At 37.6% G+C, this 19,816-nt stretch overlaps 1 protein-coding gene across 13 annotated transcripts in view; it reads left to right on the top strand.

Annotated features, from left to right (window-relative positions):
• The window catches only part of CEP112 (centrosomal protein 112), a 327,899-nt gene that overhangs the window by 190,026 nt on the left and 118,057 nt on the right, over positions 1 to 19,816 (top strand). For all 13 annotated transcript variants that reach the window (XM_039859703.1, XM_039859699.1, XM_039859702.1 and 10 more), the window contains one exon: positions 531 to 761. In XM_039859703.1, the coding sequence (XP_039715637.1) occupies positions 531 to 761 (231 nt within the window). The remainder of the gene's footprint in view (positions 1 to 530; positions 762 to 19,816) is intronic.

The raw sequence follows: 19,816 nt of genomic DNA, 5'->3' as shown, positions 1-19,816 counted from the left end.
CATATCTAAACCTAAGAGATTAAACTTAAATAGTAGTTGCCAGGATATTTGTAGTCTTAAGTTTATAAATCAGAAGAAGAAAGGATAAAAATAAATGAGTTCAATATCCAAAATAAGAAGTTAGAAGAAGGAATATGAACTAAACCCAAGAAGGTAGAACGAAGGACATAAAAATAAAAGCAGAAATCAATGAAATAAGAACAAAAATACAATAGCCAGTACTAGATGAATCTCAGGAACATAATATTGACTATATGAAAAAGCAAGTTGCAGAATAATACATGTGATCTTCCATTTACATAGATAATTCGAAAGAAAGAAAACAATGTCGTGTATGGGTAAAATGTTCTAGGCAGTATTTATATCCGAGCTAGGATGGAATGGCATAGGTTTGGAGGATGAGGGAAGGAAGAAGGAAAAGAGGGAGGGAGGGAGGAAGGGGACATTTTCGTATGTTTGTCAGTCTTTTGCAGTTCTGTTATAACTTTCCATTCACAGCCTCTGCCTATTTTTCCGTTTTCGAAAACAAGGTTATTGCTGACATGGAGGCCCAAGTTCACAAGCTGAGAGAAGAGCTGATTAATGTGAACTCACAGAGGAAACAGCAACTGGTGGAGCTCGGGCTTCTTCGAGAAGAGGAGAAGCAAAGGGCTGCAAGGGACCACGAGACTGCTGTCAACAAGCTGAAGGCTGAGTCAGAAAAGATGAAAATAGAGCTGAAAAAGACTCATGCTGCTGAGACAGAGATGACATTGGAAAAGGTAAGACACACAACTTGACTACTTGATTTTTTATAGACCATTGAAACCCCTGCTTGAAATCCACTTTTGCCACCTCTGTATTTAATCTCCAGGTGGTGGACGTAGAATTACTCTTCAGAGTTATAAACTATTCAAATGGGTGACTTAAGTATCTTGCAGTATGTGTAGGTACCACTAAAATAATACAGGGCGTTTCCTAACTCTTCCCTTGACTTTTCACTGAAGGAATTGTATGGAATAGACCATTTTATAATAATTAAGTACACATTGTGGTAAAACAGTATTATGATGTTGTCAGATATTATACTGGTTAGGAATACTTGGGCTGTAGCCTTCAATTTTCTTAGGTTAAGACTAGCTTTCAGGTCATTAGTAGGTTATTTAATAATTCTTTATAGATTTACAGCTTTTTACAACAGTATAACATAAATGATGACGTATTTTCCCAGATAGATATTTCAGATTAAGAAGTTACTTTAGAATTATATATTTTTGAAATAAATGTCAACGTAATGTTTACACATCTTGGGTTGACTGTTCTTCCCGGGAATAATCTCAAATATTCCTTCTTTTGATGTTCTGGAAAAGTGTAAATGTTTCAATTGGGTAGTAAATGTGAATGACTGTTAATCATAACAAATGTAAATTGTCCCTTGAGTTTCCGAAGACCATTTTATATTTTGGGATCAAAAAACTTAAAAAGCATAATTTAAGAATTTTCTAATTCTGTTTAATTTTTCCCTTCTTCATTTTTAAATAATGGTCAACCTTCATGGAGCAGGCATACAACACCATCAAGGCACTACTCCATTGATTTCCATGGGTCCTGTCAGCTCTACCTTCAGAACATGACCCAAATCTGATTAGTACTTATCATCTTCACTACGACTACCCAGGGCTTGTGCCTCTAGCATCTGTCTAGATTCTTGCAGTGCCCTTTAAACTAGTCTCCCTACTTCCTTTTCTGCTCTCGATTCAGTCTATCCTCAGCACTGGCAGTCCTAGAGGTCCTATTCAAACATGAATCAAATCACATCAAGCCTCTTCTACTCACGGAGTGTCAAAACAAAGCTCTTTTGAAGGCCTAGACACAGCTATGGGACCTGGTCCACCTCTGGGGTGTCTTCCCTGACCTCACCACCTCTTCCTCCTCCTCCTCTATTATCATTTCCAGGCACAGTGGTCTCCTTGCTGTTCCTCCAAAAAGCCAGGCTCCCTGACGCTTCTTTAGAGTCCTTTTCCTATTTATTTCTAAGTTCAGAGCTATGCTGCCAAGGGGAAAGCTGGCCGAAATCCGACTCTCAGATAAATTTGGTTCAGATGACGGGGAGATGGAGAGAGGGACTGAGGAAGGGGAGAAGGTGGCGGGGAGAGAAAAAGGGGTGGAGGAGAGGGATTGAGCAGTCAAGAGTGATCCCACAGTGACTTGCTGGAGCCAGTGGACAAAGGAGTCACCCTTACTGAAGGGAAGAAGGTGACAAAGGCAACAGGTTGGCCACCAGGACACGTTCCAGGTAGATGCCTTTTCTACATCAAAGTGAGGACGATAGAGATAATGCATTAAAGCAGTACAAAATGATGTTTTGAGGTTAAAATACTCCGAGTTTCAGGAAGTAGAGAAATTTCCTTATATGGAATAGTTTTAGCCCTCTGACAATAACAAGTAAAAGACTGATGGAGAATGAAAATGGTGTCACACTTATCTTTTCTGGTCACCCTTATGCGCACCTCACCTCGGCTTCAACAATCTCTGCCACTAGTTCACAGTATTTCTAAGTAACGTTCTTCAGTGGTACAAATACCAGTGTAGCTCAATTTAAGAAAATCGGACACCAAAGCTAGACTTAGAAGATGTACAATTTAGGCCTTGATTTTCTTGCATTCTATATTCACATTTTAAATGTTTCTTTTTAATAGATGAAATTTTTTCAAATATAGGTTTCTATGTTTTACTAATTGACAGTTTACAGATAGTAAAAAAAAATCATATTAGAAACCATGGATAATTCATTTGGCAAATATTTCTGGAAGATTTTGTATAACCCAGGAAGGCATCGTCCTAGGCACTATAGAGATACACAGAAAAAAGGGGGGAAAAGGTACTGACCTCAAGGAAATTCTAAAATGTAGTGACTGCAAGACATACACATAATTGTAATGCAGGGTAGAGTGTGAATTGGGGAGAATTATTTTCTGTTAAGAGAATCAGGGAAGGTAACTAGAGAGATGTCACTTGAAGTAGACATGAGTATAATATGTAAGATATTAACTAGTGGATATGCAAGATGGTGTTCTAAGCCAAAGAACCAGCAAGAGCAACCAAAACCGTATGCACAGCATAGAGGTTAATCAAGGAGAGTGGTTGGTGATCAGGCTTAAAGGCAGGTAGGGATCATTGCAAGTCTCTGAAGCTATAATAAGTATTTTAACTTCATTGAGTAAACAGTGGGAAGTTACTGAAGATTTTTACACAATGGAGTGTCAAGAGTCAAATGATTATTAGGAAAATCTTTGTCAGTAAAGATGCCATAGTAGCAGAAGTAGTTGGCAGGGACTGGATTAATCCTTAAGTCCCTGAGAGCAGTGACAGTGGGCTGGAGCAGACATACTGGAGAATCATTTCGGAGATGGCATTGATTAGACCTGTTAAGGATACTTCAACTCTTAATAAGTTGGGAATGTAGAAGTTTCTGGTTTGGGGAGAAAAAATTCAGTGATGAACATGTTGAGTTTGAAGTGCCATCGCTACACCCAGCTGTGATGTTCACTCGCTATTGCAGGAACACTGGTAGATAGTCGTAAGAGAAGGCAAGACTGGAACAAACAGCTGCAGGCATCCAGAGGAGGCCTGTTCGGGATGGGAATGCAGAACGAAAGCAAACAGCGGTGAAGGAAGAACTTCTGTTAGGAGGTCGGGGAGGAACAGTCAAGGAAGGAGAAATATGAGAATGTATTGTCATAGAAATAAAGGAAGAGAATATTTAGAAAGGAAGATTGTCAAGAAAATCAGGAGGGATGAGGGTGGGGGAAGGGTCATGAGATTAGAAACTGAGAAGTCAGCGACGATCTCGGACAGAGCACGGGAAATGGGACTGGACAGAAACGCGGCTGCCGAAGATCGTGAGAGCGTAGTGAGCAGGTGGAGACTAGTGAAACCGCATTGTTTTGGAATATCTGGTATTAAAAGATGTAGTTCCAGAGAGTGGCAGGAGCCAAGGAGAATATATTTTTAGGCTGAAAATGTCTTGAGATATATATGAGAAGGGGCTGATGGAGAGGAAGAGCTTAGAGATGCAGAGAGCTACGGATAAGCAGTGCTTGGATCTGAGATACGAGGTGTTAATGGACTCATCAGCATGGGCCCACCCTCTCCCCTTGGCTACAAGGATCCAGCCTCCTCAGACACGGGTCTGTTTCTGGAATATGCCTCACTCTCTCCCGCTTCCAGACCTTTGCACCTGCCTCCCCTCCGCCTGGAAGGTACTTTCTCATGATTTTCTCATGGCCACCTTCCTCATCGCTCCGCCCTCCTCAGAGCATCCTTCCCTGACGTGTCTAACGTCTTGCCTACCTCTACCATCTTACCTTTTCCCATCATCTTCATAGCTCGCCACATTGTCTACGGTTATGTTTTAATTTGTTGGCTTGTTTATTTTCTATTTACCAGAATTAAGATGTAAGCTTCATTAGCAAGACCTATCTATATCTTTCATTTATGCACTGCTAGTGTCTAGAAAACTCGGCACACAGTAGGTGCTCACCTAGTTTATATTAAGCAAAGGAATGACTGGAGCCATGACTTTTGAGGATCCAGGAAAGGGGAGAATTGGCAAAGATACAGAGGAATTCTATGATGAGGCTTGAGAAGAGCTCGTACCATCTGTATGTGGAGTAAAGCATCACAGTAGTCTGCTCAGAGTGGGGAGTGTCAGGAAACAGCCAGCCTTCAGGCCAAGCAGATGGCCGGGGTGCGGCTGAAGGGAAGCGGATATAAAGGAATGTTTGCTCAGGTAGAAGTAGTGCTCCCAGGAGAGGAGGGAGCACGGCAGTGTGAGCCTGGGAAAACGGAATGCTCCTGGGTTGAACACGAGTAATACAAGAAGATGTAAGGGGGGTTTAGCACAGTCATTCTATCCGATATGGGTAAAGGCGCCGAAGCGGTCGGTTGGTAAAAGTGTGGGAGTTGCCGGCAGAGGCAGAGTTTGGGGACAGGGCAAGGACACCACGTGGCTGGTGTTATTGTCCTGAGTTTGGTTTTTGTTGAGTCGGTGGAATGAACCAACCCAAAGTCCATACGGCAAAATTACAAGTGCCAGGCTCTCAATATGAAGAGTAATTTATATTTTCGATCGATAAATGTTTTTCCTCCACTAGTAAAAGGAGTTTAGCAATTTCCAAATGCAGTGGAGACCTGGACTGTGGGTTCCCTGAAAGCAGTCCTTGTGAAATATTCGTTTCGAAAGCTCAGGATCACGTGTGGTGCCTGGTACACAGGAGGCGTCCAGGAATGTTAAGTGAGTGAATAAAAGAGTGATGAACTGAGAAACTCAGCATAGCCGCCATGAATGATAACAGGAATAAATAAAAAAATTGCTATTGATTTTTCCAAATTTTATTTCAACCCATTATAAATACTTTAGGGTAGGATAAGATATATTTTTATATTCAAATATTCACTTGATTTTTTTAGTGTTGTAATTTCCTCCATATTACTTACTAAATTAAGTACATAATTTTTTTTCAGATATGGTTTTAATTTTAGTAGATGTTTGATTTCTTACTATAAAAGTTTGAATTAATACTAACAAGCCGGTAGGTAATCCTCTTGCTAGACTGTTTTGTCATTGTGCATGTTACTTGAATTCTTCGTGTTGTAACTTATAAAAGGTTTTCTCATGTTTAAATAAATCCGAAAATTAAAATACCTGGTCAGAATTGAGGGATTTAGAAATTAATTTTCTATTAAGTATAAAATTGACATTCGAAGAAGAGAGGAAAATAACACTAGAATAATAAGTAATTTCAGTGTGACATTCGCTGTGGTCTGGGCTGTTTCGGTAGCCCGTTCATTGTTAAGGTTAGATAGGAATCCCTAACTCCAGATCTGCCTCGCTCCTGTCAGCGGTGATTCACACCGAGATGATGTCTTCAACAGCTCTGAGTTAAGAAGTATGTGAAATACCTCCACAAGGTCAAAATTCTTGAAATAGAGAATCCAAAAGAATAAATGATTGACGTTTACAAAGTGAAAGCTGCCTTTTTAGTCTTTTAAAATCTTTTCAAACCAAATTGAAAGTCCATAAAATATGAACCTTTGAAACACTGAAGAACATTACTATTTAAATTTTACCATGTTTAAGAAATCTATTCAGCTATTTTTAAAAATCACCTTTCTTGAAATAAAAGATATTTTAGAAAATATGGAAAATAGAGAAGTGTAAAATTTCCTATTACTACCACCTCCCAGAGATAATCAATAGTAATAATTTAACATGTATGTAAAATAGCCACGTCAGCTGACTGAGATCGTACTAAACAAACAGTTGTGTCTTTTGCTTTTTTAAAAGCTATGTTAAGAATATTCCAATATCATTTGAAATTCTTGGAAAATATAGTTTTCATTGTTTCATGGTATTCCATTTTATGGATATAGCATAATTTATTGTGGTATTTTTTTATTTTTCAGCATTTTTAAGAGCAAAGTCAAACGCTTATGATAGATTTGTTATTCACCGTTCATTTTCTGAGAATCGCCAGTTCATATTCTTTGTCAGTTTCTCTTACTATCCTAATATTTTTCTCATCGCCTTATATAAACTCATTTTATATTTAGAATAATAAAACTCTTGGTGGCAAATATTTTTGGTATTTGCCTTTTAATTTTATCATTTGATTTTAATGATGCATCAAAAGTTTTGTTTGTATTTAGTGTAATCTGTCCGTTGTTTCCTTTGAGAGTTCTTTATTGTAAGTAGTAGTTTTAAGCTTCACGATTTGATATTTAAAAACATATGATCACATCAAACATTTTCCACACTGTACTAAGTAAAAAGCTCTTATGAAATTGACATAGCATTTACCAGCTCGGGTTCCTGGGCTATAATTTTAATGGTATCTGAAGGATTATACTGGAATTCTGCCAGCCTGAAGTCATTAAAAGGCTTTGAGCAACAATTCAGCATCTTTTTTAAATTTAAGAAAAGCCCCATATGGCATAATTATTCAAAGCTAAGGTCATAGAAACTACTTAAACCTTTGAAATTTATAATTAAAGGATTAATATTAACTTATGAAGACATTGTCATTTTGGCTTAAAATAGATTTTTAATCTCAATTCTGTCCTTTTTACTTTGATCTTTTCCCTGTCTTTTTCCTTTCTAAAAATATGAAGTTTTGTATTCTTAAAATTTTAAATTAAATGTTATCCTCAGACAGTTTAGATTTGTAAAAATTGCTTGACAAACAATATCCAGTATGGTTTTTACAGTATTCCACAAATGTGGATGAACTTTCTTCATCTGGGTGTATAAATACGCTACAGCTTAGTAAAATGGACTATAATGATGTCTCTAAACATAATAATAAATTAATGTACAATAGGAAAAACCTGCACAAATGACAACTTGGGAAACTTTGGGTGTGCACATAATTTGAATGGGATGAATTGGTGTTCATTTTATTAAGGTTTAGAATTTTAAAGCATCTCTGAATGACTTTCTTATTTGTAAACCTTTGAATGGTGAAAGGATCTATGTCTTGTCTTATACAAAAGCTAAGACTTTTTTGGTCATTTTTGACAATATGTACTAATCAAAGCAAATATTTTAGTTAAATCAGTTTGTGTATCTTCTTATGTAACAAGAGGAATTGTGTGTTCCTTAGAGACTCGGTTTTATGTCAATCCCTAGCTCTCCTACTTTTTCTGATTCTGATGTGAGGCACCTGTTTCACAGTGATTTCGTTAAATACTGGAATGATGTCTGGGGTGCTTGTTGATTAAGCAGAAGAGCAGAGTATCTGTCATCATTCATGCTTGAATATTTACATTGTCAAGGTTTTACCCTCTATACCTGAGTGGGCCAGCAAAGCTCAATGCCAGGGTGGAGCCTCAGACACAGTAGATGGAAAAACTCTGCTCCCTGCTGAGTGGCGTCTGCTATTTCCCAGAGACCCCTTTGCCGTTTCTCCCTCCGCCTCTGCTGCATATTAAAGAGCACTCCTGTTTTCTGACAGTCTGGGAGGGCGAATCAATAGCTTAACTTCCAAGTCTGGTTTTCCTAGGCTAGAGAACTGTTTTACTTGGAGAAAATTAAAAGGCAGTATATTTTATGTTAAGATTCTTTCAGACTAAAATTTAGAATTATAAATGAATCATTGCCTATTTTTAAAGTAAACATTTAAAGTTTACGAGATTAATCCTACCTGTCGTTCTCTAGCCTAACTTTCTAATATTCTAAACGTTACATGCAGAAGTGCTGCCATTCACCAGAAGCTGTTGGTTTTATCCTTTTGGACTTTAAGTGAAAACATTTCTCCCTAGAATAAAGGAAGAATCTCTTAAGTCAGTAAAACAAAAGGCAGTCATTTGACTTGAGAAATTATTGAAACTAAAAGTTTTATTTGCCATCTTCGGAGACTGATATCAAAACAGAATTGAGAACAAGTAAAATATGCAGGTGTTCGTCCTCAAAAGCATTTGTGTGTGTGTTCATTCTGGTTTTCGTGGGGTTTCAGGATGTGTGTGTGTTTAAGATTAGTACTAATAATTGTATGCTCTTTTTGATACTTTTCAGCTTCATGGCCATATTTATAGGAATGTTATTGGACAGTGCATCTTTTTTCCATAACACTGAAGAAAATAAAATAAATATATATTTCAGTATTATCTTCATCCATGATGAAACGATTACAAGTAAGAACAGAAATAATAATTCATAGCACTCTCTTGATAGATTACCATAAATAGGGTGCTTATACATCCTGATTTGCCTGGGAAAGTCCCAGTTTGCTCCTGTCGTTCAGGTAGCCCGTATGAGTTAGCATTTCCCCCAATTTCTTTCACTCTTAAGCATGTGCTGGCTTGCATGCTAAGTTATATGATTATCCTAACTATGAGGTACTTTCTGTGTAGAGGAGACACCTTTCCCTCTTATATCTCTTATGACTAAATTATTGGACATTATAGTGCTGACTACATGTTTTAAATGAGTGCCTTTTTAACAGTAATACTGAACTAAGGCTATAGAGAGCCAGACTCTAATTATTTACCATTCTTACTAGCCTTTACTGATTTTTTTTTCACACTATGCAAACATTTCAGTTTTACGCCCTTGAAACAAAAGTATTTTCCATTTATTAGAAGGCTCAAGGAAGCTGGCGCGTGGGGACAGACCCTCCCTATCCACACCCCTGCCTCCTTCGTTCAGAGCGTTTTTGTGAGGGGAGAGCAGAGGGTGAGCTGACGCCCTAGGTGCTGGGTGTCGAGGGCCTGAGTTTGCAGAGGGGTCAGAGGCAGGGGAAGAGCGCTGGGCCGAGAGTAAGGTCTTGTTCCAACCATTGTTCGTAATGAAAGAGAAGCAGTTATTCCATGTGGAATACGTTTTCTTGATTCAATATGATGAGAATCAACAAAATTTAACTAAATTAAATATATTATGGGATACAGTAAAAAACAAAGTAAGTGACCAGAAAAAGTGCCATTGACTTAAATAAACCTCTTCATTCTCACAAGCAATCAAGGAAATACTAATTAAGACACTATTTTTCACATATTAAATAAGCAAATTATTTTAAATAATAGCAAGTATTGTTTTTAATTAACAATACCAAATACTAAGGATGGATAGTATTTGGTAAGGATGAATAAATGCCCTAACATACTGTTAGTGGGAATGTCAATTGGTCCAACTTTCCTGAAAGCCTTTGGTAATCTATATTATGGACTTTTAAAATATTTAGCATAACATTGATATCAAAATCCAAAAAACATATCCTTCTAAAATCGGATTAATCTTACTTTTGAATATTATAAAAATTTCTAATAAAATATTAGGCAGAAGAATCCAGTAGCACATTTAAAACGTCATCCTCCGTGACCACATGGGTTTTATGCCAGGAGTGCAAAGCGATTTGGTATCAGGAATGCTATTAGTATGATTCAATATATTGATAAATCAACAGAAAAAAATTGTGGTCTTCTCCATATCACCAGGGTGAGCCTAAGCTGCTATAAAAAAAGAACCACAAAATACAGTGGATAAATGACATTGGGAAGTTTATTTCTCTCTCTTATAACAGCCCAGAGGCTTTGGGGTGGCCCGCTGTGGGAGCAGTAGGTCATTTAGGAGCTCAGGCTGGCTGGCGGGTGCCTGTGTCGTCTTCAACGCAGAGCTTCTCTCTGTGCATTAAAGGCTGCTGTTGCCATTGTCACCATTTCCCATCCAGCAGGAAGGGGGAGAAGACGATGAGGACAAGTGATTTCCTCTTCAGTTGCACACACCTTTCTTACTCACATTCTGCTGCGGGAACCTTAGTCCAAGGGCCTCACTGGGGGAGCGGGGACTTGTTAGCATGCGGAGCACTGAACGTTAGGGGAGCTTGTTCATTTAAAAGCAGCAGAAGAGTGCTTGCTGCGGGCGAATCGGCACCATGGCCCACCCTCAGTGCCTTCGGCATTTGAGGTCTGTATCGTGTGTGGCAGTCCTAGACTCTTGTGCAGCCATGAACAAAATGGAGATATTCCCACCTCCTCAGAGCTTACATTCCAGCAGGAGAGACAGACCAAAAGCACTGAATGTGCTACATAAGTAACTTATGTAGAATTTTTAAAAGTGCCTAAGCGCTATTGAATAAGGCGTGATAGAGAAAATTCGGGGAGACTTAGGAGTACCAGGATCTGGTGGCAGCAGGGACCATTTAGATAGTGTGGTCAGGGTTGGCCTCAGAGAAGACCAACGGAGGAGTTGGGTTAGCCAGGTGGATAGTTGGAGGGAGGAGTTTCTGAGAGAAGGAACAACCAGTGCAAAGACCCACGGCAAGAGCGTGGCCGGCATGGCTAAGGAACAGCCGAGAAGCCAAAGTGGAGTGGACAAGGGAGAGAGTGGGTAGGAGACAAAGTCTGAGGGATCCCAAGGGTCCTGACCACGTAGGGCCTCTAAGGCTGGTGCACAGACTTGGACTTTAGCTCTGAGTGAGGGGAGGACATTAGGATATTGTGCCAAGGAGGAGTATGATCTGACTTAGGCTTGAAAAGATCATTCTGGTTGTGTGAGAACCAAGGCGGGAAACCCCAGAAGGGCACGAAGTAATCGTGTGAGCTCAGAGAGATGCTGCCGGCCTAGGCCAGAATGGCACCGGTGGAGGTGGTCAGATTCTGCGTGTGTTTTAAAGTTGGAGCCAACACGGCTTTCTGGTGGATTTGACGAGAGGTGTAAGACCACAAAAAAGGAAGCCACAGACGAGCTTACACAGTGGGGAAAAATGAAGATATTCTAGTTCATTGATCTGTGGGATAGGATCATATGTGATTTTTAAGTTGTATCGTTAGGTCTTTTCTAAATGTTTTGTACTTTAACCACTTTATAAGCTGAACAATGATGTATAAAAGTCACCACCCAGTTGCATTGCTGTCCTGCCCTAAGTCCGAGGAGGGCATCTTCACCCTGCTGTCCCTTTTGTTGCCACAATAAAAAGTATGTGCTGGCCCTCCAGCCCTGGCGTGACATTAGTTGACCTCAGAAAATAAGCAGTGTGATTGTGATGTCACTAGCCCCTGCTCACCCCTGCCTGAGAGGTTGGAGGTTTCTCTAATACCCTGTCCCCTGGCCCAAGTCATCTTTCTGTCGGGGTAGGGAAGCTGTGCCCTTATTAGCATCAAAAAGAAGCTTCACCTGGCTGCAGCCTGCTCTCATCTCTGCTTCTGTGACCTTAATGGGGGCCAAAGGAAATGTGGAACACTCTGACGTTAGACTGCTCGTCTCCCATGGAGAGCCAAGTCCCAGGTCTGATAAGAATAAAAGGAGGAAATGGTAATGACCCCAAAACAGAGCAGGCTGATGGTCTGAAGCCCCTGAGGGACACAGGACCATCTGGCGTCAAAGAGAAGAAGGTAAGACTGAGAAACCTTCCGTGTCCCTGAGACAGGGCTGTATCTAAAAATCTGATCTCATTGTCGGGCTGGATTAGGCATTCGCAAAATAGAAAGAGATTTATTTTAGTGGATCAGGGATAATGGAACAAATGAAACTGTATATCGAACTGAAATTAGAGCCATGCCCTGGGAAACACCCAGGAAGGTGTCTGGAAGTCTGTGGGGAGGGATAGAATCGGGCAGAACTTACTGGACAAGATAGATTATAAACTAATGGCATTTCCCTCCCTTGCTTAAAAACATACAGAGTGCCATTGCCCACAACGAAGCGAAGGTGCCATAGTTCCTGAGCTGTCTAGCTAAGGATTTTCATGATCCTATTTTTTTCTCTTCTACTTGTCCTTGTTTTCCTCATTTATTTGAATTAATTTTTTAGCGCACAGTTCAGTGGCATTAAGTACATTGTTGTGCAGCCATCACCACCGTCCCTCTCCAGAACTTCTTCCATCTCGCAAAACCGGAACTGTACCCATTAAACACCAGCTCCCTCTTTCCTCCTCCTCCCAGCCCTTGGCCACCACCATCCTCCTTTCTAGTCTATGTATGTGACTACTCTAGGGACCTCATTTGAGTGGAATCAAACAATATTTGTCTTTTGGTGACTGGTTTATTTCACTTAGTAGAATGTCTTCAGGGTTTACCTGTGTTGTAGCGTGTGTCAGAATTTCCATTTTTTAAAGGCTGCATAACATTCCACTGTATGTGTATCGGACATGTTGTTTATTCATTCATCTCATCAGTGGACACTTGGGTTGCTGCTATCGTAAGCAATGCTGCCGTGACCATGAGTGTGTGATACCTGTTCGAGTGTCTGCTTTCAGTCATTCTGGGGATATACCCAGAAGTGGGATGGCTGGATCATACGGGAATTCTGTTTTTGTTTTTTGAGGAACACGTCCTGCTGTTTTCCACGCCGCTGCACCATTTATGTTCCTGTCGGCAGTGCACAGGGGTCCCGACGCCTCCACATCATTGCCAACACGTGTTTTCGTTTTTTTTTTGTTTTCATAATGACTATGAAGTGGCATCGTCTACCTTTCCGAACCGTGTCCCCCACCACAGATGCTGTGCTCACTCCAGTGACTCCCTTTTCCACGTCTAGGCTGCAGACATCCTCCCCTCAGGGTTCACACGTGTTGTTCTCTCTGCCTGGAAGACCCGATGAACTCATCATCCTCTCAAAACTGTTGTCTGTCCCTGTCTTTCACCTCCTACGCCGACTCAGAAGAAATCGTGCTCTTTCTTGTACTCCTGTCGCTCTTCATTCATTCCTCTTTTTAAAACATTTTTATCCAGATATAATTTACTTACAGATTACGTATAATTCTATAAATTTGACAGACTATCAGCACAATCAAGTTAAGGAAGTATTCTGTCACCTCAGATATTCCTCCATACCCTTTGTCGTCAACTCCATTTTTTTCCCTTTGCTGCAACTCTGGTAACCACTCGTCTGTTTTCTGTGACTACAGATTTGCCTTTTTTGGAATATATACTAAATGAATCGTTCAGCATGCTGCCTTTTGAGCCTGGTTTCTTTTCCTTAGCATAGTGCATCTGAGTCACCCACGTTGTGTGTGTCTTTTTTATTGCTAATAATACTTCATTGCACTGATGTACTAAAGTTTATCCATTCTCTAGTTGGAAATATTTAGGTCGTTAAACATTTATCTAAAGGTTTTATGTGAACATACATTTTTTATTTCGCTTGGGTGAATAGCAAGGAGTAGGATTGCTGAGTTGTATGGTAAATGTATTTTTTAACTGTATAGAATTTTGCCAAACTCTTTTTCCAAAGCAGCCGTTTTGCATTCCCATCAGCAATGTATGCATTCCATTTGCTCTATATCTTCATCAGTACTTGATATTGTCCAGTTTATAATTTTATTTTAGCCATCCTAATAGGTGTATCCCATCACATACATGCGTATTTCTCTAATAACTAATAATGTGGAGCATCTTTTCATGGGTGTATTTGTCATCTGAATATCTTCCTTGGCAAAATAAATGTTTTTTAATTTTGTATTATATTTTCTTATTGAATTTTGAGAGTCCTTTATATATTTAGGATATAAGTCCTTTATAAGACACATGATTTGCAAACTCTTTTCACTGTCAGTGGCTTAACTTTTCATTCTTTTAACATTATCTTTCAAAAGCAGAGGTTCCTAATTTTTATGAAGTCACATTTATCAGTTCGTTTGTTTATAGATCATGTTTTCGGTGTCACATCTAAGAAATCTTTGCCTAACCTGAGGTCACAAAGATTTTCTTCTCTTATAGATGTTTTCTAGTTTTAAGTTTTATATCTAGGTCTGTGGTCCATTTTGAATCAGTTTTTTTTGTATGTGTGAATGTGCAAGGTATAGATTAAGGTTCAGTTGTTTTGGCACTACTTTTTGAAAAGACTGTCCAATGAATTGCCTTTGCAACTTCGTTGAAAATCAATTTACCACACATGTGTGATATGCAACTGGACTCTATATATTTTGTTCCATTGAAATATATATTTGTCCTTTTCCAATACCATATTGTTTTGATTATTGTGACTTTTATAGTCAGTCTTGGAGACAGGTAACATGAGTTGTCCAACTTTTTCTTCCTTTTCAATATGTTTTTGCCTATGGTAGTTCTTATGCTTTTCTTAGAATCCGCATAAAGATATCTATACAAAATTCAGCTAGGATGTATTTTTTAAATTGTGTTGAATCTATTTCTCAGTTTGGAGAGAATTAAAACCTTGTTTTTTAAAGATTTTTATTAAAATATAGCTAACATACAATATTGTATTAGTTTCAGATGTGCACCATAGTTATTCAACATTTATATACCAAAAGAAGTGATCACCATGATAAGTCCAGCAACCATCTGACAGCATACAACATTATTATAACTTTATTGACTATATTCTCTATGCTGTACACCACCTCCCCATTACTTACTTGTTTTATACCTGGAAGTTCAAACTTCTTATTGCCCTTCGCTTTTATTGTCCCCTTTTTGATTTTTTAATTGCAGTTGACATTCAATATTATTTTATATTAGTTTCAGGTATACAGCACAGTGGTTAGACATTTATATAGTTTACAAAATGATCCCCCTCACTAGTCTGGTACCTACCTGGCACTATACATATTTATTACCATATTATTGACTATATTCTCTATGCTTTACTTTACTTCCCCATGACTATTTTGCAACTACCAATTTGTGCTTCTTAATCCTGTCACCTTTTTCACCCCATCTCCCAACCTTCCTTCCATCATCAGCTTGTTCTCTGCATCTATGAGTCTGTTTCTGTTTTGTTTATTTTGTTCTTTAGATTCCACATATAACTGAGATCTTATGGTATTTGTTTTTCAATATCTGACTTATTTCTCATAATACCTTCCAGGTTCATCCATGTTGTCACAGAGGTAAGGTTTCATTCTTTTTTATGGCCAAGTAATATTCCATTGTACCTATATGCCACATCATCTTTATCCAGTTGTCTGTTGGTGGGCACTTAGGTTGCTTCCATGTCTTGTCTATTGTAAACAATGCTGCAGCGAACATAGGGATGCATATATCTTTTCAAATGAGTGTATTGGTTTTCTCTGGATAAATACCCAGAGTCTTTCAGTTTTTTGTTGATTGTTTCCTTTGCTGTGCAAATCCTTTTTAGTTTGATGTAGTCCCATTGGTTTATTTTTTCTTTCGTTTCCCTCGCCCAAGGTGACATATCAGAAAAAATATTACTCAGAGCAATGTCAGAGAGTTTACTGCCTATATTTCCTTCTAGGAGTTTTATGGTTTCGGGTTTCAGGATTAATCTTTAACCCATTTTGAGTTTATTCTTGTATATAGAGTAAGAAAGAATCGAAATCTTAATGATATTGAGTCTTTCATCCCATGAACCTAGACTGTCTTGCCATTTATTTAGGTTTTCTTTAATTTCTTTCATCAGTGTTTATAGTTCTTAGCATATAGATGTTACATTTATTTTTATTAGATTCATACCTAATTATTTTATGTTTTTAACTTCAATTCCCAATTGTTTATTGTTAATATGTAGAAATAGAACAGGTTTTTTTTATATTGGTCTTGTATCCTATGACCTTTCTAAACTCACTTATTAGTTCTAGTCACTTTTTTTGTAAATTCTTTGGGATTTGTACATAATCAGTTAAATACCTGTTATTTAATAGTTTTTTTTCTATGAGGGATTAATTTTATATTAATAAAGCAGCATTAGTCAACATAGTTTATTTCTGACAGTAATATATTTTATTACTAGACTGGTGAATTTTAGAAAATAACTTCTCAAAACAAGCCTAGCATATGAAGAATCAAACACATCAGTCAGAGAAAGTGCATATAGGATATGGAAGCAGGAACATTTGTAATTTCCTAGTTTATTTTGTTGTATCTTATATATATTAATTTTTAAAATAACGGTAATATATATAAACATATAAGAAAGTGATAGATATTTTTAAATACCTCTTTTTAAGATACTATTTATTCTTAACTCTCCATATTAATTATTTTTAAAAATCGAGATGATTTTAAAATGTTTTAAAATAATATAGTTAATGCATATTTTCTAATATTACGTTGAATTGAGAGCCTCTCCTACTTCGGTATTACAAAATTTTGCAAATACAACAATATCGAGATCAGGCTCAAAATATATTTCTTCTATACACGTTAAAAACTTGGTGAAAAAAAGAACTGTTGTTGGTGATATGTCATTCTCTGTGAATGAAGGACCTTTCTTAAAAAACAATATTTTGAGCTCACAAAGACAACGCCGAAAGTGAAGAAGGAAGCTCCTGCCCCTCCTAAAGCCGAAGCCAAAGCAAAGGCTTTGAAGGCAAAGAAAACAGTGCTGAAAGGCATCCACAGCCACACATAAAAAAGAAGATGCGCACATCACTCACCTTCCCATGGCCCAAGACGCTACGGCTCCGAAGACAACCTAACTATCCTCGGAAGAGTGCCCCCTGGAGAAACAAGCTTGACCACTATGCTATCATCAAGTTCCCCCTGACTACTGAGTCAGCCATGAAGAAGGCAGACGACAACAATACACTTGTGTTCATTGTGAATGTCAAGGCCAACAAGCACCGGATCAAACAGGCCATGAAGGAACTCTTTGACATTGTCGTGACCAAAGTCAACACCCTGATCAGGCCTGATGGAGAGAAGGAGGCATATGTTCGGCTGGCTCCCGACTATGATGCTTTGGATGTTGCCAACAAAATTGAGATCATCTAAACTCAGTCTAGCTGGCTAATCTAAATATAAAAATTTTTCACTGTAAAACAAAAACAAACAATATTTTGATACTTGAGAAGTATTTTTTAAAGTATTAGAATCTCAAATTGTGAGGATTCTTAAAATCTCTTTAACTCCCATATTTTAAATTATATTCCTCTCAAAAATATTTATTTCTTTTGATTGATTTCTTACATATTTAGGGTATATTTTGAACTTTATATTCTGATTCATAACCATTTGCTCGCTATTCTCTCTCTCTCTCTCTAATATACACACACACATACATACATATACACACATACATACATACACATGTATGTATAATAGTAAATGTACACACATACTTATATTCACAATTTAGAGTACACTCATCAATTCCGATAATGGTATGGGCTCTGTCATTGCACTTACAGCTAAAACACCAGTTAAGCAACCAGGTGTAGAGTATTATATAATTTTTTTCTATATTTCAGAATGCATTACAAATTATTGAAAAAAAGAAAGCTACATTTTTAAGTGTGTGCAGATGTGAAGTTTGGCTAGCAGAACTGTTTTTAGTATTCATCTGCGGTATTTTCTTGGCAAAGAAAATGAACATTTGTTCCCACTGCGTGAATTTAGCAGATCAGTAGACTCTAAGGAGGCAACCCTGGGTCATGGAAAATATCTCATAAAACATCACTGTCTTTGAATCTTCTTTGCGACAGTTGCTTATGTTATTATACATTTCATATTATTATCGAATGAGAAATTTTAACAGATTTTAAATGAGCATTTAAGAGTTTATAATTTAGGCCTATGTTTCTATTAATTAATGCAATTCTAATATGGCTTATGGTGTTTGTTCAACCCAGACGACTAGATTAAATTAAAAGAAGTATCATGCCTTTCAGAGACTTCCTGAGAATAAGCAATTATTAGAATCGCCATGCCTAGATCATAACTAAGGGTTCATTTAGTTCTGTATTTGGTGTCTCATAACACACAGAGAGGACAGGTGAACTTCCAGGTCTCCTATTTCCTTAATACCTTGTGGGTGAATGAGGCGACATAGATGTAACGAGCAGAGCATTTACTGTACACTTAGCTCAGTGCTGATCACAGGACGGAATGTAACTTTGTCTCTGCTTTCTGGAAGCTTTTTTATAGTGGTGATAATGAGAAATACAAACATAAAAGGACTTTTAAAATTGTATAACTGTGCATAATAAAACTCTAGATTAGGCTACAATGCTGGGAAATCCGAGAAGGTCTGTAGTCAGCAGAGGCTGTTTTATGGAGGAGGTGGTCCTTGAAATACAATATTTGAACTGGCACTAGATATGAAGAATTTTTCGAGGTGGTCCGAGGGGATAAAATGGGAACCTGAGTGCTTAGGACGAATTGGGGGAATGTCAAACAGTAATTATGAAAACCTACTTGTAAAAAATTATAGAAGGTGACTTTTTAAAACTTCTTATTTTTAAACTTTTTATTTATACTACTGAAAAGTTTCAAAAATAATGCGTAGCGTTTTCATACACCTTATACCCAGCTTCTGCCATATCAGCATCTTATTATCCATAGTGTAGTCACTGAGACAGGAAATTAACGTTGGTAAAGTGCTTTACACTTACACTGGTAGATAACTACGGACCTTATTTAAATTTCACCAGTTTTCCACCAATCTTCTGTTGTTCCAGGATCCAATCCAGGATCTCACATTGCATTTAGTTGTCTTATCTTTTCAGTCTCCTTCAACCTATGACAGTTCCTCAGTCTTTTCATATCTTTCATGACTTTGACACTTTTGAATAGTACTAGTTATTTGGTAGAATGTTTTTTCACTTTGGGTTTGTCTAATGTTTTTTCATAATTAGATTGAGGTAATGCATTTCGGGCAAGAATACTATAGAAGCGATATTATATCTTCTCAATTACATTATATCAAGGGGCACATGATATTGAAATGTCTTATTCCTGGTGAAACTGACATTGATCACTTGGTTAAGGTAATATCTGCCCGGTTTCTCTGCTGTAATGTTATTTTTTTTCTCCTTATAGTATGTAAAATATCTTGAGGAAATATTTTGAGACCGCAAATATCTTATTTATGCTCAGACTTTCATCCACCAGTTTTATCATCCATTGGTGAATCTTGCCTACAGAATTATTATTTTTTTAATTTTTATTTTTACTTACAGTTTCTTTGAAGTTTTGGCATTTTCTGGCTTCAAGTAATACAAAGGATGTTATTTTTTCATTTTTATTTTTTCATATCTTTAGGGGAACAATATATTTGAAGTCAAAGGTGACTTTTTAAATGCAAGGTTTTTTTTATAATAAAGAATCAAACTTAGGGGGAAAATAAAAAAATAATAAGATAAAGCTAGAGTAAGGTTTGTAAAAAAATAATGCCTGCTGTGAGGGTTTGTCTACCTCCTAGAGAGAGACCTCAATGTGACTCTATTTTCCAGGAGCAAACGTAAAGAGAACATAACAGAACACAATTCAGTTCAATAAAAATTTAAAAGTCATTAGTTCAAATTCCTGGAATTGAAATCTTCAGAGAAAATTTTACTAGGGAGTTCTTATGAAGAAGACAGCATGTAATTTGGTTAGCATCCTCAGCAACATTGTCATGGAACATAACACTTTTATAGGT

The sequence above is a fragment of the Pteropus medius genome, unplaced genomic scaffold (assembly GCF_902729225.1).
Source record: "Pteropus medius unplaced genomic scaffold, Ma_sr-lr_union100, whole genome shotgun sequence".
Lineage (NCBI taxonomy): Eukaryota > Metazoa > Chordata > Mammalia > Chiroptera > Pteropodidae > Pteropus > Pteropus medius.
This window is presented reverse-complemented; position numbering and strand designations above follow the sequence as displayed.